At 52.0% G+C, this 26030-nt stretch overlaps 1 protein-coding gene across 1 annotated transcript; it reads left to right on the forward strand.

Moving 5' to 3' along the window:
* Positions 1 to 25962, forward strand: GPR26 (G protein-coupled receptor 26). Its single transcript, XM_042908779.1, has 3 exons — positions 1 to 668; positions 10067 to 10180; positions 25731 to 25962. Exons 1-3 carry the CDS (start codon positions 1 to 3, stop codon positions 25960 to 25962), a joined length of 1014 nt encoding a protein of 337 aa, XP_042764713.1.
* The last annotated feature ends 68 nt before the right edge of the window (positions 25963 to 26030 follow it).

Genomic DNA, 26030 nt, shown 5'->3' on the forward strand with positions numbered 1-26030 from the left:
ATGAACTCGTGGGACGCGGGCCTGGCGGGGCTGCTGGTGGGCACGATGGGCGTCTCGCTGCTGGCCAACGCGCTGGTGCTGCTCTGCCTCCTGCACAGCGCCGACATCCGGCGCCAGGCGCCCGCGCTCTTCACCCTGAACCTCACGTGCGGCAACCTGCTGTGCACCGTGCTCAACATGCCGCTCACGCTGGCCGGCGTCGTGGCGCAGCGGCAGCCGGCCGGCGACCGGCTGTGCCGCCTGGCCGCCTTCCTCGACACCTTCCTGGCCACCAACTCCATGCTCAGCATGGCCGCGCTCAGCATCGACCGCTGGGTGGCCGTGGTCTTCCCCCTGAGCTACCGCGCCAAGATGCGCCTCCGCGACGCCGCGCTCATGGTGGCCTACACGTGGCTGCACGCGCTCGCCTTCCCCGCCGCCGCGCTCGCCCTGTCCTGGCTCGGCTTCCACCAGCTGTACGCGTCGTGCACGCTGTGCAGCCGGCGGCCGGACGAGCGCCTGCGCTTCGCCGTCTTCACGGGCGCCTTCCACGCGCTCAGCTTCCTGCTGTCCTTCGTCGTGCTCTGCTGCACGTACCTCAAGGTGCTCAAGGTGGCTCGCTTCCACTGCAAGCGCATCGACGTGATCACCATGCAGACGCTCGTGCTGCTCGTGGACATCCACCCCAGGTGAGGGGGCGGGGCGCGGGGAGGGCCCTGGGGAGGGCCGCGGGGGACTCGGTTCCGGGAGGGCTCGTGGCAGGAGGAAGGGGGGTCCCTGTGTTTCCCACCCCCCACCCCCCACGCCCCAGCGTGCGACCTCGGGCAGGCCCCCTTGCCACGGTGCCTCCCTTCTTTCTTCGAAAAACTGAGGTGGGGGGAGGGCCCAATGCTGCCAGTCTTGAGACAGGTGCCTAGAACGTCCACAAAGCAGGGCCACCAAAAGCAGGGGTGACACAGTGTGTGCAGTTTTTGAAGCATCGGGGTACAAAGCACAGAGTCAGCACTTCGTCGGGCTTCGGAGAGTCCTGCGTGTCTTTGTCGTTTTCACTTTAGAAAGCCTGCAGAGAGGGCAGTGATCTCTATTCACTGCTTGAATAGGTTCTAATCAGGCCCCGAGAGTGTGGCCTAGTCGCTTGAGGAGCCCCTCTAGAGCTCTTCCAGCAAGGAAGTGCTGCTCTTCTGGGTCTTTCCTCTCTCTGGGGTCGGGGGCGGCTGCTGTCTCCAGATCCCCTGTTGTGTGAGTCCTCAGGCTGCACCTTCCTCTGTGGGACCTTAAAGGAGCATCTGAGGGGCTCTAAGGGGACTGGAGGGGGGATCTTGCTCTTCCCGGACAGCACTGTCCCGTGTCTCCCAGACTTGGAGCCCGGAGGTCCCTGCAGAGGGAGAGCGTCACCCACGAGGCTCCTGGGACAAAACCTGTCCACACCGCCTCCACCGTCACCTGCCGCTGTCTCAGAAAGGCAGATCAGGGTGGGTGGCTCAGGTGCGGCTACGCCCTGGGAGCTCCTGCCATCCTTGGGAGCATCTCAGGGAGGGAAGGGGGAGACTCTCAGCCGAGGTGTCCTGAGCTCACCTTGGTTTTTATTATGAGAGTAGGAAACCAAGGAAGGAAACGGCTGGTGGTGTCTCTGATTTCTCTGCTGTTTTCGATCCCATCGTCCCAGGGAAGGACGGGCGCCCCCTCTGTCGCCCGGGTCCTAAGTAAGGGGGCTGTGGCTTCCAGATGGTGCAGAAAGTGAGGTAGACAGAGAGCTCCTAAGGGGGAGGGTTGCTGGGGGCAGTGAGGGAGCTCCGTCCTCAGGGTGTGAATGCCCCTCCCCATCCAAGGGGAAGCAGGCTCGTGACTGAGAGGGGTCAGACTGGAGGTGTCAGTTTGAGCGAGGGTTCCTTCAGTGTGAGTTGTTTCTGCCCGTTGAGCCATAGAAAGAAAAGTCCTTAAACTTCACTGTGCCCGCACATACACAGGCATGCGTGTATGTATTCGTTGCTTACCCCCCCCCCCCACCCCCCAGAATGGCCCTTCCGCATTACATGCTGGGCCAAAGCTTCTAGCCACAGAATCTTCCTTATGGAATCATTCACAGTATGTACATGTGAATGACCAATAGCACAGACACCAGGGCATATGAACCCATGTGTGCAAATGTGTGAGCTTCACTTGCCCAATCGCATGTGGTCATGTGTAAACCGCGTGTCGAGCAGACAGGGCACCACATGTGCACATGTCCCAGGGGACATACATGCACACTGACCTGGGCTGACTCACTGCCTGTGTCTATTCATGGTTCAGAGTCGCTTAAGGAAATATTCTGCAGCCATAATTGCAGAGCTGTTCCCGTTCCGACCTCCTGGGGTGTGAGGACCTTGCTTTGGAAGGTGCATCTCTAGGGGACGCCTGGGTGACTCAGTCGGTGAAGCGTCTGACTCTTGATTTGGGCTCAGGTCATGATCTCAGGGTCTGTGGGATCGAGCCCTGTGTCGGGCTCTGCATGGAGCCTGCTTGGGATTCTCTCTCCCTCTCTCTCTGCCCTTCCCCATGTCTCTAAATAAATAAAGAAATAAATAAATCTTAATAAATAAAACTTAATTAAAAAAAAAAAAAACAGGTGCATCCTTAGGACTTGACCAGGGCTGTTTTAGATGCTGTAGGCAATGTTGCTGAACACTATAGATTCCCATAGCAGGGTCCCTAACCATGAGTCTAAGTAGAGGAGGGTTTGAATCAGGAGAGGAATCTGTCCTTATTCAGACCAGTACAAATCCCATCCCTCCTGTCCCTCCATGTTCCAGAACAGGAGGGGCTGTGGCTCCTTTTTAGCCCATGTAGGATATAGGGCCATCTCCACTCTCGCAAACATTGCAGATCTGTCACTGACTCCAGGCTGCTGCTCTGCTCGCCTCCAGTCCCCTATGCTCTCTCTGATCCCCTCGAGGGGAACCTTGAACACTTCTAAGCTCCAGGATGCTTTCAGAAGCTCCTACTTCTGATGCCATGGGGCCTGCAGGGCCTGCATTAATCCGTACTGGGAAAAAGAAGGGCTTCTGGGACAGGAATTGCCTTTGGCCAGTTCAGACAGGCCCCACTGGCTGAGGGCTGGCAAGAGGTTACGGCAGAGTGGGCAGATATGATGGCACTGTCCCTTCAATGAACCCAATCTGCCTTCTGTCCCCAGGTCCCCAGAGCAAGAGGGTAGGTAATGGGCCACAGAGGAGGGCAACAGCCTCCTGACAGCTGATCCACAGCCTTCTTTCTTGGCATCTCCAAACTCTTCCTCGCCACAAATGAGAAACTGTGCAGCTAGCGTGGTCTGATGGAGAAGGCTGCATCTAGAACCTCCAGGTCCTAGGCGCAAAGCCTCCAGAAATATCAGCCAAGCCTCCTGGGCTGGTTTAGTGCTGACAGCCAGGACACCTGGGGATCAGCAGAACCCGGGTTTCCTTATCTGGACGGCCAGGGCGGCAGGTGGAGGCTCCACTCGGTGGAGGTTTTACTTAACAGCCACCACACTAATGGCCTCCTGGGACTTAATTAGAAGGGACCCATTTTCAATTCCCTGAGGCCCGGGTGACATATGTCAGGAAGCTCCCCAGTGGTGCCTGTTCTTCCCACAGAGTGTTTAACGTAGCAGCAAGTGGCGGTCTGGACTCCTTTGTTTCGATACCGTCAAAAGGTCGGGGACCCTCTGTCTTAAATTAAATCTGTCCCAAGAGACATTTCCCACTCCTGTCTTTCTACCGTGGTGTCTCAAGTTGTGACATTCATAAAGCAATTAGGAATTCCTAATATTTATTACCTACCTGGTCCTCTGATTGCTCAGACTGTGTGGTTCTGTTCTCCCAGACCATAGCTCTGGACTAGTTGTAGCCGGTCCTGTCCCCCATGCTGCCAGAGACTTGGGCTGTCCTCTGACGTGGGACATAGGTGGGGGCTGGGGCACCGAGGCTGGATCCCTGCATCTCCCAATGCAGCTGAGGGCTGCCACTTGGCTGGCACAGGTCAGTGATTTCACAGAGCAGAATGTTGGTGAAGCATACTTATCCTCGTGGTCAGGGTCGGCCAACGGTCGGTTAAGTGCCAACCCTGGAGGGCGTTGGAGTTGTGGCATAGACTTGCGAGGGCCTGTAGAGATGACCCCCACTGTGCCCTTGATTTTATAGGTGAGGAAATTGGGAGACCCAGGGAAGGAAGGTAGGGCACTTCCTAATTGAACAGATCTAGAACGTGGCTCAAGTCCAAACTTGTGCCCAGTTCTGCCCCTGAGATTTATGGGTGGGACAAAAGTGCCCATAGAGGCTCACAAACCATCTATATAAATATTTAGAAGTTCTAAATTAAGCTTACAAACTGTTAAATGAAATATGTTCTATCCTCCTACCTTGACAAGTGTATATTTATAACACTTTGCAAGCCTGGGTTCAAATTTAGAATTCTCGAGCTCCTTGGAGTTCAGCCTCGTACATGGCGGGGAGAGCTGGACGGGCTCCGAGCACACAGCCCCTGCCTCTCCTCCCCACCCCTACCCAGTACCGCAGGGAGCCTCCGCTCCTCAGGCCCCGAGCCGGGCACGCATCTGGCATCGTCCACCCTTGTGAGGATGAATGGGCCCGGGGAGGAATGCCGGCACACATTCTGGACGCAGGATCAGGGCATCTGGGCAGGGAGTTCTGTGTTCCAGGTACGTGGGGTCCAGGTTCCAGGTACTTGGTCTAGAATGGATGCTGTGGGCTCTGGGTGGGCACATGAAGTCTTCATTTCATGAGAGGGGCGTCGTCCCTCCAATGTCCAGGACCCAGGACAGGGCCCCTTCGTGTGAGGTCTGAGGACACGACTTTTCGCACTAGTGTGCTGACCCCAGCCTCAAGGTCTGCTCCACCGTGGCTCAGCCTGTCCCCTTGCCTTTTGTTTTATTCTAAAAGCCCAGAACACAAATCTGGACCACCCGGGGAGTACTCGGAGCGTGTGCTCAGGACCGACTCCAGTCATCCGGGGGCCACCGAAGGCCCAGACCATCGTGCTGGGCACGGAGGTGTCTGGGACTGGAAGATTTTGGCCGTGACTTCCTCATTTACTCACTTTTCAGACATTACCTGGCTTCTCCATTCCCTTTGCCGTTTATTGAAGCCTCCTGGGAAGCAGCTGTCCGGCTCCACATGTCACAATGCTGGAGAGCCCATCTCTCTGTCACAAGGAAGCCCTGTGTCCTGTCGCGGCCCTCAGGAACCCCCACACTGATGTACATGCTCGGACTCTGGGTGAATGCTCCTGGCCAGGGGAATCTATGGTGGGGAAAAAAATGAGAGCGAGAGCGGAATGATTTTATGATGTTGTTCTGGGCGAGCTGCTCTCCTACTGCGCTTAACAGTAATGATAAGCAAGAGGGTTGCCCTGCTGCCCTGCCCTCCTTCTCCTGCCATCCCCCGTCCTTCCCCAGAAATCGGGGGAGCTCCGAGCAGGGAGGATGGGTCCGTCCCCTTGCAGGGGCTCAGGGAAGCAGCCGTGTGGTTCCTGGCCAGGAGCGCCAGACTGGGCGTCAGCAACCAGGTTCTAGTTCTGTCGGCACCTCACTCTCTCATCAGGGTCAAGTCCCTGTCTTCTCTGAGCCTCACTTTCCCCATCCGTGAGCTGGGTTGGGTGGATGCGGGATTTTCCGTACCGCGCGTGACTGTGTGACCGTGGAGTCTAGCCAGTCTGTCTCAGAGCAGAGACATGACCCGGCCCGCGTGGATGCTCACCGGAAGCCAACATCCAGCACAGACACCTACAGCCCGCCAGGTGCTGATGGCCAGGTGCCATTAGGACAGCAGCCACCGGGTTCCTGGAGGCCACAGAGGGTCACCGAGGCAGCATAAGAGTCAGGATCAGCTCACAGCCCCTCTGGCAAGCTTCCGGGTGCACCTGTTTCTGTCTGTCTCTCCCTCAAACAGGGCAGAAAGAAAACTTTTGCAGTGGGAGGGAGCCCTGTGATTTTGGAGTTCAAGGTAGTACTAGAACATGGTAATTGTTCAGTAAACGTGTTGAATACATACTCATCATGGTTAGCCCTTACTGAGTGCTTACTCTGAGTCAGGCACCGCCCTGGATACTTTGTGGGTGTTCACCTCGAGAGGAGCCTGTGAGATGGGTACTGTTATAACCAGCATTTTAGAGATGAGGCAGCTGATGAACAGAGAGGCTGTGTGACTTGCCTACAGCCACACAGCAATGGAAGGGTGAAGCCTGGATCTGAACCCAGAAGTCTGGCCCGGGTGCCACATGCTTAGTACTTCACTATTAGTGATGGCCTTAACATCCATCGATGAGCCGTGCTTTGTCCTTTAATAGGCTCAAGACTTTTAAGGCTCCCTTAAAAGAATCTGTTTTAGAGACAGGTTTCTAGCATCTCTTTTGAGGAAGTCACTTAAAAAAATAGTGGAGACTCACTTTTCCTAAGAGGTGTGAGGAAATGTACACGTGTACGTACCTAACATATACTCACTGGGTGCTTTCTGGGTGTGAGATGTCGAGCTTTGAACTGGGGGCACCCACGGAAGTAACATGTCTGCAGAGTGCTTGCTGTTTAATTCTCCCTGCTGCCAAAACTTTGCAGGAACAGATAAAAATTTTCCCCGTAGATTTTTACAGTGAACGGGAGTGACATTGATCATTCTAGCCTGTACAGTGTCCATTTTATTCCTCTGGGTCACTGCAATGCGTCCGTTTGTCCTTCTGAAGGCCTCCAAAGCTTTTGCCAACATCTGCTTTTAAGTGTTCCTCATGGGGTTAAGGCAGGATTATCTGGTGCCGCAGGGAGAGAGGGGAGACCGTCGGGGTCCTCAGCCCTGCAGCAGCAGCGACCTCGTTTCCTCCGGGGGAGTACTGGAGGAAGCTCCTCACTCCTCCAGAGCTTGGTAGCTGGTGAGTCATTTCTGTCCCTGATCAATGGTGGCTCTGCTTACAGCTATTATGAGATTCCCCTTGGATAAATGAGGAACCAGGTTCAGAGAGATTGAGTGACTTCCCCAAGGCCACACAGCAGTGAGGGCGGAGCTGGGACTAGGACATCCAACCCACAGCTCTTTCATTCACTGGGGTTATTCCAAAGCATCTGCGAAATGGACAGCATCGTCAGGGCCAAGGATTGGAGGAGGGCCCAGCCCCGGTGCCACCCTCATTTATATGAACTTGGCGCTCGTTTTTTAGGGGATGCCCAGAATGCTCTGCTTCTCTCGTGGGGTGAGTATACCATGATGGCTCAGGACATCCGGCTCAGGTCTCAAATCTCCAACGGTTCTCGAGTCAATTACGTGAACGTTTGGAGGGCAATACCTTAATATTGAAACAAACAGGCCTGTGTTATGGAGACTGGGCCAAACACATTGTGCCCTAGGGCGACCCTTGTCCCGGTTTGCCGAGTACTGACCGGGCTTTCCTAGGATGCAGGGCTTTGGGTGTTAGAATCAGGACATCCCAGACAGATCAAGATGAGTTGGTTACCTCACTGCACCCAGGCCTCCTGGGTAGGGACCTACGCTTTCTCTCCACACCCACCCATATCACGCACATGTCACAGGAGCCAGAGGACATTGGTAGGAGAATCTGCAGAGACCCACGTAAAAATGGAAAGCGAGGCGATTAAGACTGACTGTTGCTCTGTGGCCTCAGGCAAAGTCCCCCCAGTCTTCCTGCCCCATGAGCTGTATTCTTCAGATTTTTCTGGATGAGATGATGTCCTGGGGCCTCCCTAGGGGTATGTGATGACCCTAACTACTTGGGAGGTGACACTCAAGGCTCCAGAGCCAGATGGCCTGAGCTCAGATCCTGCCATCCCCTAGGACGACCGACTGTCCTGGTTTGTCCTAGGTGGTGTTGGGGGGTGGGGGGTGAATTCCTCAGACTTGGCACTTTCCGTCTTAAAACTGGGACAGTCCAGGGGCACCCGGGTGGCTCAGTCGGTTGAGCATCTGACTCCAGATTTCGGCTCAGGTCATAATCCTGGGGTCGTGGGATCGAGCCCCGTGTCGGGCTCTGTGCTGAGTGTGGAGCCTGCTTGGGATTCTCTCTCCCTCTGCCCCTCCCCCACACCCGTGCCCATGATTGCGCACTCTCTCTCTCTCTCTCTCCAATTAATCAATCAATCAATTTAAAAAACTGGGACAGTCCCGATTACCCAGGACAAGCTGGTCACCCTACCACCACTACTCACCAGCTGTGTGATGTTGAGCAAGTTACTTATCTTCTCTGTGCCTCATTTCCTTATCCGAAAAGAAGGCTACCATTGTACCAGTCCTCCGTTTCTAGAGACATTGTGAGCATCAAACACACTCAAGCACCTGAGCCTCCATCACAGTGTCTGCAAAGGGCACGAATTAAAGACGCAAGGAACGTGGGTTGTTACTAACGTTGGTTGTTAGAAATGAGTAACGTGACTTAACAGTAATCATTTTTCAGCCAGTGTGAAACCTGTACCTACCGAGCCAAACTCCAGTTCCCAGCTCCACATTCTGAGCCGAGGGGAAACAATCCTGCAAGAATTTCAAGCGCCTTCAATCCAGTCTAATGTGGAATTGCCCACCTGTGATCAGAAACAGGGCGAAGAAGGGTTTTGATTCCGTGTTAAAATGATAGTCCTGGCGGGGGGCAGGGGAGGGTGCCCCGGCGTTAATGCTGCTGGGAACTTGGCTCGTGCACCTTCTGTCCGCACCTTGCTTTCCTTGAACACACTTGGCCTCGTTGTGGAGCCAGGTCACTGCAGCACGGGCCTGGATCTGCTAGGTTATCTCCACTTCCTGGGCAACTCTGTCCACGGTCTTCCTCCTTGCTCATTTTCGGAGTGATGTGATTTATTTCAAAAAGAAACGGTAGGAACACATGCCCACGTGGAATGCCAGGGGATGGGGCGTGGGAAAGCCCGTGGCTGGCCTTGCCTTTCTGGCTCTCTGACGGTGGTAATGGACAGCTCGCTGTTGCTCATGAATTACCCCGTGGCTGCCGGAAAGGGGTTACGCAAACCACTTCTCTCAGCTGGCGTGAGATGTCAGTTCCCGAAAGGTCCTAGCACAAGTGGAATCAGGACCAGGGTGTGGTTGGAAGCATAGACAGCAGGCTCCTGATTCCATCCTCAACGCCGTGTCCCTCGTTGGGACAGTCTCTTGGCTTCACTGAAGGAATCAAGTGACTTCTCCTTCAGTGACCCCAGAACGTAGTGTCTGTGGCTCCAGGCAAGGCTGAGGCTCTTGATGGAAGACGCAGGGCTGAAGACATGGAGGAAAGGAAGCCCCATGCCACACTGCGTGCCCAGAGTCCAGCCCACCCCGGGTCGAAAGGACCAGCTTTGAGAAACATGGACGAGGGTTCAAGTCACGTCTCCACTTACCAGCTGAGCAAATCGTTGGGCTTCTCTGAGTTCCTGCTCTTCCTTGTGAAACAGGGCAGGTAAAACACATCTGGAAGGATCTATGTTGGTAAAGACAAGAGTTAGAGATATTAATGGGGCGCCTGGGAGGCTCGGTCAGTTAAGCATCTGACTTCGGCTCAGGTCACGATCTCTCGGCTTGTGGGTTGGGGCCCTGTGTCGGGCTCTGTGCTGACAGCTCGGAGCCTGGAGCCTGCTTCGGGTTCTGTGTCTCCCTCTCTCTTTGCCCCTCCCCCAGTTGCTCTCCCTCCCTCTCTCTCTCTCTCTCAAAAATAAATAAACATTAAAACATTTAAAAAAAAGAATTAGGGATATAACTTAGAGAATACGGACTCCGGTGCTGGCATATTGCAGGTGATCGGTGACATTTCATGAGGAATAAGGATGAGTTTATTTGCACGTGGGCACTGTGCTAATTGCTTTCTGTGCTTTCTGCGTTGAACGCCTTCACGCATCTGTGTGCTTTTTTGCATTCAAGTCTCAAAAGAGCCCTTGGTGGCATTCTATTCTATTACTACGCACATTTTACAGACGGTGACCCTGAAGGCTTCGCAAGGTCACGCCCGTGTCCAGGGTCACGCGCCTGGGGCCAGGACTTGACCTCGGGTCTGTCTGGCTCCTGTCTGAGTCCCTGCACGCAGCGCCCGGCCTGTGTTCGCTAACGGCAAGCCCTCTCGCCCCCTCTCCGTGCAGTGTGCGGGAACGCTGTCTGGAGGAGCAGAAGAGGCGACGGCAGCGCGCCACCAAGAAGATCAGCACCTTCATAGGGACCTTCCTCGTGTGCTTTGCGCCCTACGTGATTACCAGGTGAGCCTGACCTGCGGGCCTCTCGCTTTGGAGGGCAAAGCAGGAGCCGCGCAACCTGGAGCAGGCACCCGCCTCTCTCGGACTCGCGTTTCCAGAGAGCGTGTTGGGGGCGACACACGGGACGGGTTTGGTGACAAGGAGGGCGCGCGCTTTGCCTCTTCAGCCTCCAGTTGGGGATGGTGACTCAGAACCGAAGGGGATGGTGAAAGAGTCTCCCCCTGATTGCCAGCTCATTCATCATCTAACCCTTTGGCCTCGGCTCTGGCCCCAAGAGGCAGGAAAGGAGAGGAGAGGACAGGGGAGGGGAGGGGAGGGGAGGGGAGAATGGAAGGAGGAAAACGCCCTGCCCCGGTTGGGTTCCCGCTGCCCACTGAGCACAGTGCGGCCCAGCCCCCAGGCATCCTCAGCCAGGACACCCTGGTCAACAGCAGGGGCCACATGCCGTCTGCTCTGCCACACCGGGGGTGTCCTGCTTCTGGTACGGGTGTTGTGAGCTGGTGACCTTCTCTCCCATTCACCGACCCGCCCACTGCTGCCGGGGCGCGACACGCTGGCCTCAGGGCTGTGTGTACCAAAAGCCAGCCTGCTCTAGCTGCAGAATTTCCTTCCCGTGGTCTGGCCAGGGGGAGGGAAAAAAAAAAAAGTATCACCCAATCAATTTTGCACACTGGAGGGGGGAAAAAAAAGCCCCATGACTCTGTATCCAAAATGGCTTAACTATTTGAGAAGTTGACAATAAAAAAAGGGATTTTGATGTTTGAGTAGGAAGCGGATGTTGAGCCTGGGAAGTAGGATCTGTGCAGGTGTGTATGTGGGTGTATGTGTGTGTGTGTGTGTGTGTGAAAGAGAGAGAGAGAGAGAGAGATTGTAAGAGAACACAGCCTAGCATCCCGGCATCCCCAGCTGGCAGGGACCTGGAAGGGACTCCCGGCTTCACTGGCTCCCAGAGTGGGCTTGCCCACAATAGCCAGGTCTCCCCATTTCTCCCGTCCATACTTCTACTGAGCTGATATCTGGTTCCCTGTGGTGCTGTCCTCTTTCTTTGGCCCAGGGGAGCATCTGTCCCCTCCTCTTAGGGGTCCTGCCGCCCCCCCCCCCCACCCTGACCACGGCAGCCCCCACCCTGTCTTCTCTTGGAGCGTCTTTCACTGTCTTTTCACAGATGCTTCCTCTGGGCGAAATCTCGCTTTGAACGAAGGACCTAGGACCGTCTGCAGGTCTCTGGATAGGTCTGATCTAGAAAGAGCAGAGCCATCAATTCTTCCTTCTAGAACCGTCCACTAGACCGCAAGACTACTGACATCTTGTGTGGAACTCCCTTTGTGGGGAGACCGCTCTGTGCATCGTAGGGTGTTAAGGGCACCGTGTCCCCTACTCACCCACTACTTCCCTCCTGCTCCCCAGTTTTAACAACTAGAAATGTCTTCAGACACGGCCCCGGGGATCAGCCTCCACCCTGGTGGAGAACCTTTGGTCTAGACACTCCACATCCAGCCAGGACGCCAGAGCTTGCGTAGATCAGGTTTTCCAGGGGACACGAAACCCAGGCTGTTACAGAGGTGAGAAGGTTTCTGTTGCTGTCCAAGGACGGGGCCACAGCACGGTTCCCAGCATGGGCTCTGGAACGTGCCCACTGGGTTCAAACCATAGCTCCACTCCTTCCTGCTGTGTGACCTTGGGCCAGTGATATCGCCTCTCTTTGCCTCCAGTCCCATCCAAGTGAGCAGTGCCTGCCTCTTAGGGTTGTTTTGAGGACTGATGGGATTTGAGCGTGGGCAGCACAGACCTGGCATGGTTGGTTGGCGCTCCCTCCCTCGTCCTTGGAGCCCCCACCCCCCCCTCCGCCCACCCCTGGGCCGACCTGGGACTGGCTGGTGCGTGCAGTGAGGGGATCAAATCCGTTGTGGAGAGAGGCACCGGGAGGGGAGGGCAGGCAGGCGCCCCTCCTCTTAGATCCCACAGGAAAGGGGACCTGTGGGCTAATGACGGGAACTTGAACCCTCAGAGGAGAATAGGTAATGTGGCTCCAACTTTAAACTATTGGCTTTTTCTCTGGCTTAATCTCATTTCCCAACAAAATTTTCCTTTTTTCTGATTATAGCTCGGTTGCTCTAATGGTGCCCAGAAAATAACGTTTCAGTAAAATTGATGGTAGATTCGCAATGCAATATGCTCCCTCCAAATGGATTTGATGCATTTGGGATTTTTAAAAATATTCACAGAACCGTTCATCCTTGATGGGGATGAATGGCAACGTACTAAGGAGAAAAAGATATGCCGAGAAAACCTCACAAATACAAAATATGGCTCTGGTGAAGCTACCCTCAGCGTCACTACCACCATCTACCCAGCTGTTGCCTTTCTTTCTTTTTTGGGGAGGTGGCAAATTTTTAATTTTATTTGTTTGTTGAGTTATAAGTAACATACCGTGCTATATTAGTTTCACGTGTATAATGATTCAACAATTGTGTACATTACTCAGTACTCATCACGACAAGTGAACTCTTTTTTTTTTAATTTTTTTTAATGTTTTTATTTATTTTTGAGAAGGACAGAGTGTGAGCGGGGGAGGGGCAGAGAGAGAGGGAGACACAGAATCCGAAGCAGGCTCCAGGCTCCGAGCTGTCGGCACAGAGCCCGACGCGGGGCTCAAACCCACAGACTGTGAGATCATGATCTGAGCTGAAGTCGGATGCTTCACCGACTGAGCCACCCAGGCGCCCCAGGACAAATGAACTCTTGATGCCCTTTATCTGTTTCATCTGTCCCCCCACCTGCCTTCCCTCTGGCCACCACCACTTTGTTCTCTGTACCTACGAGTCTGGTTTTTTTTGGTCTGTCTCTTTTTCCCTTGGTTTCTCCTTTTGTTTCTTAAATTCCACACATCAGTGAAATCATGTAGTACTTTTCTCTCACTGACTTATTTCACCTAGCACAATGCCCTCTAGATCCATCCACGTTGTTGCTAATGGCGAGATTTCATTCTGTTTTATGCTTCAGTGATATTCCATTGTACGTATATATCGCCTCTTTCTCCATTCGTCCATCGATGGACACTTGGGCTGCTCCCTTATCTTGACTGTTGAACCTATAATGCTGCTATGAACAGGTGTTCATATATCTTTTCCAATTAGTGGTCTCATTTTCTTTGGGTAAATACCCAGTGGTGAGATAACTTGATCAAATGGTACTTGTTACTTTTAATATTTTGAGGAACCTCCACAGCGGCTGCACCAGTTCAGTGCACGAGGGTTCCTTTTTCTCCACATCCTCACCAACACTTGCTGTTTCTGGTCATTTTGATTTTAGCCATTCCGACAGGTGTGGGGTGATTCCTCATTGTGGGTTTGATTTGCATTTCCCTGATGATGGGTGATGTTGAGCATTTTCTCACGTGTCTATTGGCCATCCGTGTATCTTCTTTGAAAAAGAAAATGTCAAGTCAGGTCCTCCACTCATTTTTTTATTAGGTTAATTGTTCTTTGTGTGTTGAGCTATAGAAGTTCTTTATATACTCTGAATGTTACCCCTTTTCAGATATGCCGTTTCCAGACATCTTCTCCCGTTCCCTAGTTGCCTTGTCATTTTGTCGATGGTTTCCTTTGCCGTGCAGAAGCTTTTTATTTTGGTGTGGCTCCAAGAGCTTAATTTTGCTTTTGTTTCCCTTGCCAGAGGAGACAGATCTAGAAAAGTGTTTCCGTGGCTGATGTCAGAGACATTACTGCCCGTGTTTTCTTTTAGAAGTTTTATGGTTTGAGGTCTGACATTTAGGTCTTTAATCCATTTTGAGTTTATTTTGGGGTATGGTGTAAGGAAGCGGTCCGGTTTCATTCTTTTGCACGTGGCTGCCCAACTTTCCCAGGACCGTTCGTTGCAGGCACTATCTTTCCCCCGCTGTCACTACCCTATCCGGCTCCTGTCTTAGCTTTCTTATAGGCACAAAGGAGCCATCCTAAGCAAACCTCATCCAATATGCAAACATACCCTCATTTCATTTTGACACACATTTTTTCTGGCACCTTCTCTGTGCGCAGCGTATAAAAGGCCCTGCAGAGGAGGCATGGGTTGGTGCGGTCCTGCAAGAGATGCCCTCTGAGGGGACATTGACCCTGTAGACATGGCCCTCATACCCAAACAGAACACCATGTCATGTCATCTGATAGGGACAGGGTCCAGTGGCTCTCCTGGAGGGAGCTTCCTGGACCAGGCTTGTGAAGTGGGCTCGGCTATGCAGGAGGGACAATCCAAGCAGAAGGGACAGCATGAGGCAGTTAGAGCCCTGTGTAGGGTCCACCGGTCACAGGTCCTTTTAGAGCACTTGAACATGGCCTGTCTGAATTGAGATGTACCATAGGTGTAAATGCATATTGGGTTTCGTGGCTTGGCATGAGCATACATACGCTTTTTTGTACTGATTCCACAGTGAAATGGTGATATCTGGGATAAAATATACAGCTAAAATTAATTTTACCTGCGTCTTTTCCCACCTGTGGCTTGCCTTCTCTTCCTATTGAACAGCACTGGTCTGTAGTCAGGGAGGTCTGGGGTATGAGTTGTGTCGATGACCTTCCTCCCAGCACCCTCTTTCCCTTGACCTCTGGCTGCTCTTATCACTCATCCTTCACTGACCAGGAACCCCCTGGGATCTCCATTCCTGATGCCCTGCAAGAGTGCTCAGAACTCCCTGCCTCCCTTCCCTCCACGGTCAATGTCCTTCTCAGTATCAGAGTTTATCTAGGAGCGTATACAGAGTGGCCACATCACTGTCTCCCTCCACCAGGACAGGTGCACTGAGGCAGGGGCTCTTGGAGGGCCTGAATGAGGGGACATATCTGATCCCAGCCAGGGGTGTCAGGGGAGTTTGTGGCTGGCAGATCCTCATGGTTAGTCCCCCTGAAGTTACACCCCTCTTGGAACCACCTACCCCCTCCTCACCCCTCCCCTACATCCCTTCTGTGACTGAGGGGAGAAGAGATTCTAGTGAGATGTATTGTGTTTATGGTCACTGGAGGTCCCAGGCACACCCCAGGGGGATGGACATATGCCAATGTGCTCATCACACGTAGGGAGCTCTCTGGGCTCTAGGCATGTGTCGGGCATGGCCAGGGTCCCATCAGAACTACATTTCCACTGTCAGATGTCCACATGGCCACACAGAGTGTGGTGGGGTCAGAGTGGGGCAGGATTCACTCTCATGCTCACTCCCAGAGAACCTGCCCCAAAGTGTCCCATGTTACTGAGGGTCCAGGCTGAGAACCACACGTGGATTGCCTGCAGAACTCAATCGCTGGTAGGGCATATGTCAGATAACCCATGCAGGGAACGCAGCGCAGTCTATCCCCGCCAACACTGGCATGGAGATTGCTAGCGCTTCTGGGGGCGATTGATTCTTCTGTTCTTCGCAAGCTGGTTTCCAAGTGTAGACTCGAGCCCCCATCTCAGAAGAAGCTGAAGACGGGCCCTGCTCTGGAAATGTAGTTGAGAATTTAACTTCTCGCAGGAAATGATTCCTTATGGAGAACCTAGAGCCGTGGGTACTGGAAGTGGGAGGTCCCTTCGTGGGCGTCTCATCCAGGGAGCATAAGCCGGTGGCACCTTGCAGGCCAGCTGGGACCAAGCGTCGGTGGCCAGCCTGAGCATGTGTTGAGAGGCACCGTGAAGCCGGGCTGGGAGTGGCGGGGGCGCGCAGTGAAGGAAGGTCTCCCCTGCCTGAGGAGGTGAGACACGGGCTGTGCCGTCTTCAGTTCCTAATCTGGCACGGTGGTTTGCCAACTTGGAGATTAGAATCGCCAGGTGTGGCTCCTGGTATTGGTGGTTTCAAAATCTCCTAGAAGATTCCAGTCATGAGTGGTGTTGAGAACCACAGCTCCAGTTCTCTCTGTCTCTCTCTGTCATTCACACACACACACACACACACACACACACACACTTCACCCAGGAGGAAACCGAGGACAGGGTTGCAGGGGGGCAGTGGCATCGCCTAGAGTCTCACACTGAGTCAGTGGTGGGGCTGGGCTTCCAACCTCAGTGGGCTGTCTACCAGCTCTTCAAGCTCTCAGAAAGGTCCTCCCCTGCTTCTCACTCATGTCTGTGGCTGTGGCAGAGAAGTGCCTGGCGCGCAGACATGGCTCCGTGAGCCCCTGGCCCAGAACCCTCTTACCCACCAGGGGTAGATTACCAAGGCTTGTCAATGACTGTGTTGTATAAGGACCCTCCAGACAAACAGACAAGTGGAATAGATGATAGATAGATAGATAATAGATAGATAATGATAGATAGATAATAGATAAATAATATATATAGATAGATAATAGATAGATAATAGATAGGTAGATAGATAATAAATAGATATTAGATGATGGATAGATAGATAGATAGATAGATAATAGATAGATAATAGATAGATAGATAATAGATAGATAATAGATAGATAGTAGATAGATAATAGATAGATAGATAGATAATGATAGATAATAGATAAATAATATATATAGATAGATAATAGATAGATAATAGATAGGTAGATAGATAATAGATAATAGATGATAGATAGATAGATAATAGCTAGATAATAGGTAGATAGATAATAAATAGATATTAGATGATGGATAGATAGATAGATAATAGATAGATAATAGATAGATAGATAATAGATAGATAGTAGATAGATAATAGATAGATAATGATAGATAATAGATAAATAATATATATAGATAGATAATAGATAGATAATAGATAGGTAGATAGATAATAGATAATAGATGATAGATAGATAGATAGATAATAGCTAGATAATAGGTAGATAGATAATAGATAGGTAATAGATAAATAATATATATAGATAGATAATAGATAGATAATAGGTAGATAGATAATAAATAGATATTAGATGATGGATAGATAGATAGATAGATAATAGATAGATAATAGATAGATAGATAATAGATATATAGTAGATAGATAATAGATAGATAGATAATAATAGATAATAGATAAATAATATATATAGATAGATAATAGATAGATAATAGATAGGTAGATAGATAATAGATAATAGATGATAGATAGATAGATAGATAATAGATAGATAATAGGTAGATAGATAATGATAGATAGATAATAGATAAATAATATATATAGATAGATAATAGATAGATAATAGATAGGTAGATAGATAATAGATAGATAATAGATGATAGATAGATAGATAGATAATAGATAGATAATAGATAGATGAGAGAGAGAGAGAGAGAGAGGGACAGAGACAGAGAGAGACAGAGAAAGAAAGAGTCTGAGAAGTCCCACAATCTGCCCTCTGTAAGCCGGAAACTCAGGAAAGCTGGTGTGTGTACATCAGCTTGAATCTGAAGGCCCAGCCAACTGGGAAAGCTGATGGTATAAGTCCTGGTCCAAGGGCTGGACCAGGTCCAAGGGCTGGAGAAGCTGAGCTAAGACATCTCGAGTCAACCAGTGGGGCAGGGGGAAACAAGGGGCGAATTCCTCTTCCCTCTGATGCTGGCTCTATTCAAGTCGTCAACGGAATGGCTAACGACCACCCAGTTGGGGAGGGCAATCTGCTTAGATGTCTCCTGGATTATGCTCTGCCTCCCTCCTGTGCATGGAAATAACAGTCAAAACCACTGAGGCAGTAACTGGCTGACCGTGTGGAATCCAGAGGAAAAGAACCAGCCCCGTGTCTCCGAGAATAATCCTGTTAAGTCCCTGCTCTGTGCCCGGGGCTGTGCCATTCTTCGTGCCTCGATAACCTCCTCATTTCAAGATGAGGCTACTGAGGCTCAGACGGGAACTAGCCTTGCCTGGCAATGGACCCGGCCAGGGTTCCAGCTCGGGTCTGCCTGAAACCAAAGCCTGTGCAAAGCCTCACGCCGCACTGATCTGCTTCTCTTCTGGGAACATGGTGGTTCCCACTCTGCTCCCATAAGGCTGTAGGAAGGCACGCTGTGCCTTGACCCGCTCAGAACCATAATGGTGCAGTTTTGGAGACTATTGGGAGCAAGCTGTTCGAGTGTCACTTAAACCCGACGTTGAGCCGCTAGCTGAGACACTAATATTTCCCACCACTGCAGTGACTGTCCCGGTGGCCTGTCTTGCTACTTCCACCCATTCCAGCCTTACAAGTGAGGACACGGGCAAGAGTTCAGGTCAACATCAGGACCCCTGTGGTGAACCCCGGGAGCTGGCAGAATTGGAACACTGGAGAAGAGAGGGGGCTTCTGCTGTGACCTCTGCCACCTTTTTGAGTTGATCAAGACCCGGTGGGCTGGGAGGGGGTCCTTCTCTTTGTCCCCAGTCACATCCGCCTGATAACTTTCTCAGGTAAGAAAGCATCAGTCTTGAGTCAAGAACCATTCGGGTCTTCAAATAGGTTCTCAGGCTTCCCTTCTTGGAGAACAAAAAGTCTTCATAACTGCACCTGTCACCTGTCATTGGACACCTGTAACGCACCTAGGAGGTACCAATGCCTACCTGGTTGCACCTAGTACAGCTCTCCTGCAAGGTAAGCACTAGAATCCTTACCTTACAGAGGCTCAGAGAGGTGAGATGAGTTATCTATGGTCACAAGAGTAGCTACTGGCAGAATCGAGGGTTAAAGGTCAGTGTCGAGCCTATTGGCAATCATTTAGCTTCGCAGCCATGCTACATGTCCAAAGCCTGGGGACCAGGCAACTGGAAATACAGAGATGCCCATTTGCAGGGTGGGTACCCATCTAACTTCCTATGCCCAAGCACCTCGGTGTGAACCCGGCGTAGCACCTACAGCACCCACAGGTGAAGATAGGTAGGCACGTGAGACCTTTCACTAGAAGAAGTGGTGGGTTTGCATGGAGTCACCTCTGGCCTCCCACACGGCTGACAGCAGCTTGGGTAGACCTAGACTAGGACCCAGAGGCCATCAGCTCTGGCAGCTGGAGCCATCAGTAGACTTGGTTGGCACAGTGCTGGCTGTGCAGCAAATACCTTTCAGAAAGACAGGTCCCTGAACTGTACCTACCAAAGAGCCACTGGCACCTGTACCTTGGGGCATGTCGGATGACCGTGGAGAACACTTGGAAATCTCCACCTTCACTCTAAATAGGAGTCACTACCTTCTTTTTCTTTTTAATTTTTTTTAACGTTTATTTATTTTTGAGACAGAGAGAGACAGAGCATGAACGGGTGATGGTTAGAGAGAGAGGGAGACACAGAATCTGAAACAGGCTCCAGGCTCTGAGCTGTCAGCACAGAGCCCGACGTGGGGCTTGAACTCACGGACCGAGAGATCATGACCCGAGCCGAAGTCGGACGCCTAACCGACTGAGCCACCCAAGCGCCCCCACTACCTTCTATTACAGACACTGGCTCTTGTGTCCCTCAAAGCCCTGCTAGGTCACATTTGACTTTTTCCAAGTGTTTGAGCAGAGTCTGAAGATCTGCAACGGATTCTCGTCCAAAAGCTCTAATTAAATTTTTCTGAATTAAAATTCACATGTCTAGAAGCATTTGTAAGGCTATTATCTTTGCAGCAACATATGCTTAGAAACAATTATGGTTGTCCCAAATCACCAGAGTGGGGCTTTGAAGCATTAGTGGATCTGACAGCACCATTGTTGTGGCTTTTCAAAGTCATGGAATTATGTAGATGGCAGAGGGGTTTAATATGCAGCTGGTTGTCCAGTGTTAATATTCTTTTAATAAAATGCCTTCCGTTCTCATGTCTCACGAAAATGTAAAGTGTCAGCTTATTACTTACAGGTCTTCGAATACACAAACCAGGTTCTCCAGACCTGAGGCTGGCTTCCCAAAGAATGTTCTGAGGCCCGTGTTGCTTTTGGTGCCCAGTGTGCATGTGTGTGTATACACGTGTGCGTGTGCACACGGCAGTGGGGGCAGGAGAGATGATGGAGGCATGTAAGATAGAAAGAGAGGGTGCCAATTTACCACTTATTTCATTTTTATGTCCAATGATATTTTATTTCTGTTTTTGTTTTTTAATTTTATTTAAATCCAAGTTAGTTAGCATATAGCATAATAATGGTTTCAGGAATAGGATTTAGTGATTCATCACTTACGTACAACACTCAGTGCTCATCCCAACCAGTGCTCTCCTTAATGCCCATCGCCCATTTAGCCCATCCCCTCAACCAGCTCCCCTCTGGAACCCCCAGCTAGTTCTCTGTATTTAAGAAACTGGTAGAACAGATACGTGAATTCAACAAAGTCTCAGGATATAAAATCAACATACAGAAATCAGTTGCATTTCTATACACCAACAACGAAGCAGCAGAAACAGAAATCAAAGAATAGGTCCCATGTACAATTGCACCAAAACCCATAAAATACCTAAGAATAAACCTAACCAAAGAGGTAAAAGATCTATATGCTTAAAACTGTAGAAAGCTTATGAGAGAAATTGAAGAAGCCACAAAGAAATGGAAAAACATTCCATGCTTATGGACTGGAAGAAAAAATGTCTGTACTACCCAAAGCAATCTAGCAACACCAGCATTCTTCACAGAGCTATAACAAACAATTCTAAAATTTGTATGGAACAGAAAAGACCCCGAATAGCCAAAGCCAAGTTGAAAAAGAAAACCAACGCCAGAGGCGTCACAATTCCGGACTTCAAGCTGCATTGCAAAGCTGTCATCATCAAGACAGTGTGGTACTGGCACAAAAACAGACACTTAGATCAGTGGAACAGAATAGAGAACCCAGAAATGGACCCCCAAATGTATGGTCAGCCAATCTCTGACAAAGCAGGAAAGAATATTCAATGGAATAAAGACGGTCTCTTCAGCAAGTGGTGCTGGGAAAACTGGACAGCGACAGGCAGAGGAATGAACCTGGACCACTTTCTTACACCCGACACAAAATAAGCTCAAAATGGACGAAAGAGCCAATTTACCACGTGAAGTGTGAGAGTTGAAGGTAAAGGTCTTTGACGGTACCCTGGAACGGGGTCCAGGAGGTGGGAGGGGCAGCCTGGCGCCCACAGCCCCGGCTTCAAATCCTGGTGTTTCCACGTCCAGGCCATGTGGACTGGTGCATCACTTTGCCATGGCTCCTCCTCTGTACCGTAGGGGGAGCACTCTCAGGGGCTTGAGGCAGTGTTTGTGAAGTGGCTATCGAAGCACTGAGCCCTGGGGGACCCAGAAGTGTTGCCGGGCCTACAGCTGCCGGTATTACTGTTCCTATCCTCACCCCAGAACTTGGTTTCTTTGGGGACTCTCACTGTCGAGCAGAATTGAGACATTGGTCTCTCTGGGCGTCCGGAGAATGGAGTTCTGGCAAATGTACCCCTATCCTCCTTCCAGAGGCGGGGACTGGCCCGGACGCTGGGTGGGGGTGGGGCCTGCAGGGGAGGGATGAGAGGGGAGGGCTTCCAGCCCTCGGCTGTGACAGCCAGGACAGAGACCTGCCAGTGACCCAGATCAGAGGGTTTGTTGCCAAGAGAGAAGAGCGTGGCTCCCAGGAAGAATCCCTCACCCCCTGCAACAAATGCAGGACAAAGGGGTGTAGAAGGGGGGCGGGCACATTGGACCAGTGGAGGCGGGGGATCTGCGGGGATCTGCTCTGCAGCGCCCTGAGTCAGAAAAATACACATCTCTGTGCTGTGCTTCCGAGTTGTGAACGGGCCCACACCCTGTAGCATTTCACACCTCCCACCATCCTGGGACGCCCCCAGGGGCTCACAGAGCAACTCTGACCCGACCTGCCTCAGAGTCGCCTGGAACCCTTGGAAAAGCAGATTCCTGGCCCCCTTCCCCTCTCCTCCCCCTGCCCTGCTGATGAGAGTGTGGGCTCTCACCCCAGGGGATATGCACAAGGAACTGTGCGGGGTGGGGGGGGGGCTCTGGGAGGAGGCCTGGGTGCATTTTGAGCAGAGAAGCATAAATGTCTCCCCCTGCACAGGGCCTGCTGGCAGAGGTCTTTCTGGTTCACATCCCAGACAGTAAGTATGTGGAGAGTCACTTCGGTGCTTAACGGAAGGTCAGGGGCTGGGGGCAGGAGGCTCAGAGAAGAAGAGGCAGTGCCCTCACGGTTCTGTAACCCTGGCATCCACCTTGCTGCACACGGGGCTCTAGGACTGGGGTGGGGGCTCGGTGCCACGTTGTGCTGTTAAAGGCAACAACAACCAGTCCTGCCTAACAGCCTCCTACATGCCCATGGGCTTCCTCAGGCTACCATTCACCGAGTGGCTTAAACGATAGAAATGCCTCGTGTCAGTTCCGGAGGTTAGAAGTTCAAGATCAAGGTGATGGCAGGGTTGGCGCCTTCTGAGGCCAGGGATGAGGGGGAGTTCGTTCCAGGGCTCCCCCCTGGCTTCTGGGGGTCTGCTGTCAGTCTCTGGCGTTCCTTGGCTTAGAGAAGCATCACACAATCTCTGCCATCATCCTCACATGGCCTTCTCGCCCTGTGCATCTGTGTCCAAATTTCCCCCTTTTATAGGGACACCAGGCGCACTGGGTTAGGGGCCTACCTGACTCCAGTCTGACCCCATCTTAACTGATTACATCTGCAACAACCCCATTTCCAAGTAAGGTCACATTCTGAGGTATTGGGGGTTAGGACTTCAACATATGAATTTGGGGGAGATAATTCAACCCAGGAGGCGATATAACAAAGGGAAACAAAGGACTGCTTTACACGTAAGCCCGATAATCCCTAAACTCAGGGCTCGTGGGTCAGAGCTGTCGGTAGGGGCAGGAGAGGGGAGTTCAGTAATCCACCAAGTGGAGTTTTCTTTCACTAAAGAGAGAAGAGGCAGAGCATGGCAGGAACCTTCTAGCACGCAGTGACCTTGCCCACGAGGAGAATATGACTGATCAGAACTGGCAATCTCCCTCTCCTGGAGGGGAGGGCGCTCGGAGGGGGTGAGCGGAGCTAGACTTGGTGTGAGATGGGCTGGGGGATTCCCTCTGTCAAAGGTCAGCTGGAGGGAACCACGTGCTATCCCTGCCCAGATCTAGAATTAGAAAGAAGCCGTTGTGGCAATGTGGAAATCCTTGCCCCTTCTCGGTGCCCTCAAACAAACGGAGACTTGGAATTGTCAGAGCTAGGTCCGAGCAAAGCTAGCCACAGCAGGTGCACAGCATGGGGCGGGGGGTCCCATGTGCACAGGAAAGGCAGGAAGTGGGTCAGCCAGCCACACCCGAGCACGGAAGGGGTGTCCCCACTTCAGGCTGGCCCAGTAGCCACACCAGTGTCCAGGCCTGTGCTGATCCAGAGCATCTCTTTGCCCGGAGATGTGCCCTGACAAGGGCCACACACTGGCTTTTTGGAACAGGAGTCATTGTGTGTACTGTGGACGGGGGCAAGCGACAAGGTTCTGGGGAGCGCGTGACCGTGGAGAAGCGGTCCCGGGGCTGGGAGAGATGCAGAGCTCATCGGGTCCCGTCTGCGGGGCTGGATCTGAATCCCAGCGCGGCCTTTAGTCAGGACTTGGGCAGCAGTAGCGTGGAACCGGGTTTCGCTGGCTCTCTGAGCCTTGATTTCCTTGTCTGTAAAATGGGAATAATGATACCTCCTACAGGACACAGGATACAGGATAATTGGAAGAGGAGAGATTGTGCACATCAGTTGTTTTGCTCAAAGTAGATACTCAGCTGGCGATGATTATTACTGAACCAGGCAGAGGATTCAGACTTCACATAAAATCTCCGAGAAGCGATTGAAGTACATTTTATCTCTTAATTATCTAGTGGTGAAATCTTACATTGCCCTGAATAGTTTTAGCCTGTGAAATCTACAAAATAATAATGTTGCCGATCTTGCCGGATGGTTTAATGATACTTGGCTCTGATTTCAAGAATCCTCTTGGGAGGGCCAGGGATGCAAAGAACTGAATTCAGCGACACATAGAAGAGCAGACATTTTGGAAAGGCCGTTTGGCATTGTGTAGCGACAATGTGTTGGCATTCAGCTACTCCATTGTCATTATTAGGTGTGAATTCTAAATTCAGGGTTTTTGTCCCCTTCAAGTCCTCACTTCCCAAAATAGGTTTCTTAAAGTACAGCTTTCCCAAATGCTAACAACTCCATTTCCCCATTCGGGCTAACAAGGACATGGGCAGAAACGAGGCCACGTCCCCCCACGAGGTCAGAGGGCAAGGGTAGCCAATGGCACCAGAAACAGGAGGCCAAATGGGGGGCTTCAGACGGGCTCGTTAAGGGGCTGTTCAAAAAAGGGGCATTGCACAGGAGGCTCAGATCCTGCCGGCTTTCTCCTCCTTCCCTTCGTGAGCTTGTCCCCACAGCCTCGGCCCGAAGCCAGGAAAAGCACGCAGGTTGGCCGCACAGAGTGACAGCCCAAGCTCAGTCCTTTCTGAAGCCGGGGCCAAACCTGGGCGGCCCGCCACACTGAGAACCACTGCTTCCCGTCATCCTGCAACCCCCCCCCCCCCCCCCCCCCCCCGGAGAATACAGGTGCCAGATCCCAAGGCACAGACGCTGGACCTTCCTCTCTCACAATCTGCTGTGTGACGCTGGGCAACCCCGTCTCCTCTCTGGGCCTCAATTTCCTCATTTGACAGCGGACAGAGGGTAACTTATGATCTTCAGTCTGTGGCCTTTTCTACCTTGTGCCAATGCTGCATAATGTCCAAATATGGCCAACGGTGCTGGACACAGTAGAGAAAGGAGAGTAAGGGACTTGATTTGGGGGGGGGGATTCCATTACACAGAGGAAGGCCTTTATTTCCTCACAGTCTCGCATTGGCACCATTAAATGGAGTTGTTCAATGGGCACTGGGGGACCTACAGAAAAATACCCCTTTGAAACATGGGCTGTGTCTCCCCTTGTCCCCTCCCAAAGAGTGAGGGTCACTTTAGGGTACCTGACTGCTGCCGTTGCCAAGGGCCCCCCCGAATCCCAACCCTAGGAAGAGGCCTTCCCCATCTGTAGATTCTTCCTGATGCAAGATGTACTGGGAGCTGGCAGAATGGTTGCAAAATTATTCGCAGACCTCCCTCCCAGGCCACCTTCTCAGGAGGGCAGAGCTGGACTCGAAGCAGAGAATCAGCCTCTTCCGATTACAGTGTAGAGATGGTCTTAATTAACTGCCTCGGTTTTCATCTAAAATCTCCGGGCCCAAGGAAGGGAAGCGACTTGCCCAGGGTCACACAGCAGGACAGCAGGCGAGTCGGAGCCTGCGGCCAGGACACTATTAGCCACTAGCCTATTTCTCAGGTAAGCTTATGCTCCAGAGTCAGACAGACCTGGGTTCAAATCCTGCCTTTATAATTTGCTGGCCGTGAGACCTTAGGCAAATTACTTAACCTCCTTGGACATCTATTTCCTCACTCGTAAAACAGAGATAGTCACATCTCCGGGGGCGGGGGGGGCAGGTGGTCCAAGAAGTCACGTGTGTAAAGTATGCAGTGAGTCCAGTAGCCGGAACAAACTAAGTGCCTGGCGAATGTCCACCGCCCGTTACTGTTACTGTTGTAAATCGCAGTCGCCATCGTTGTTGTTGAGGACGCAGCCCCGGGAAGCTGAGGCTCGCCAGGAGGCTGTGCTCTCAGTAACGGCGTCCCCGTGTCTCCGCAGGCTGGTGGAGCTGTCCTCCTCGGTGCCCATCGGCTCCCACTGGGGGGTGCTGTCCAAGTGCTTGGCCTACAGCAAGGCCGCGTCTGACCCCTTTGTGTACTCCCTGCTGCGACACCAGTACCGCAAAAGCTGCAAAGAGATCCTGAACCGGATCCTCCACCGGCGCTCCCTCCACTCCTCGGGCCTCACCGGCGACTCCCACAGCCAGAACATTCTGCCGGTCTCTGAGTGAAGGCCGCCGCTCCTGCTGGAGAGTGAGGAAGGAGACAGCTGGTGAGAAGCGGGGATGGGGGGGGCTCG

The sequence above is a fragment of the Panthera leo genome, chromosome D2 (assembly GCF_018350215.1).
Source record: "Panthera leo isolate Ple1 chromosome D2, P.leo_Ple1_pat1.1, whole genome shotgun sequence".
Taxonomy (NCBI): domain Eukaryota; kingdom Metazoa; phylum Chordata; class Mammalia; order Carnivora; family Felidae; genus Panthera; species Panthera leo.

Excerpts from the sequence above, each read along its gene's own strand:
- GPR26 (XM_042908779.1), top strand. The coding sequence starts at position 1 with ATGAACTCGTGGGACGCGGGCCTGGCGGGGCTGCTGGTGGGCACGATG. Across the intron at positions 669-10,066 it reads CTCGTGGACATCCACCCCAG|TGTGCGGGAACGCTGTCTGG; the intron begins GTGAGGGGGCGG and ends CTCTCCGTGCAG. Across the intron at positions 10,181-25,730 it reads GCGCCCTACGTGATTACCAG|GCTGGTGGAGCTGTCCTCCT; the intron begins GTGAGCCTGACC and ends GTGTCTCCGCAG.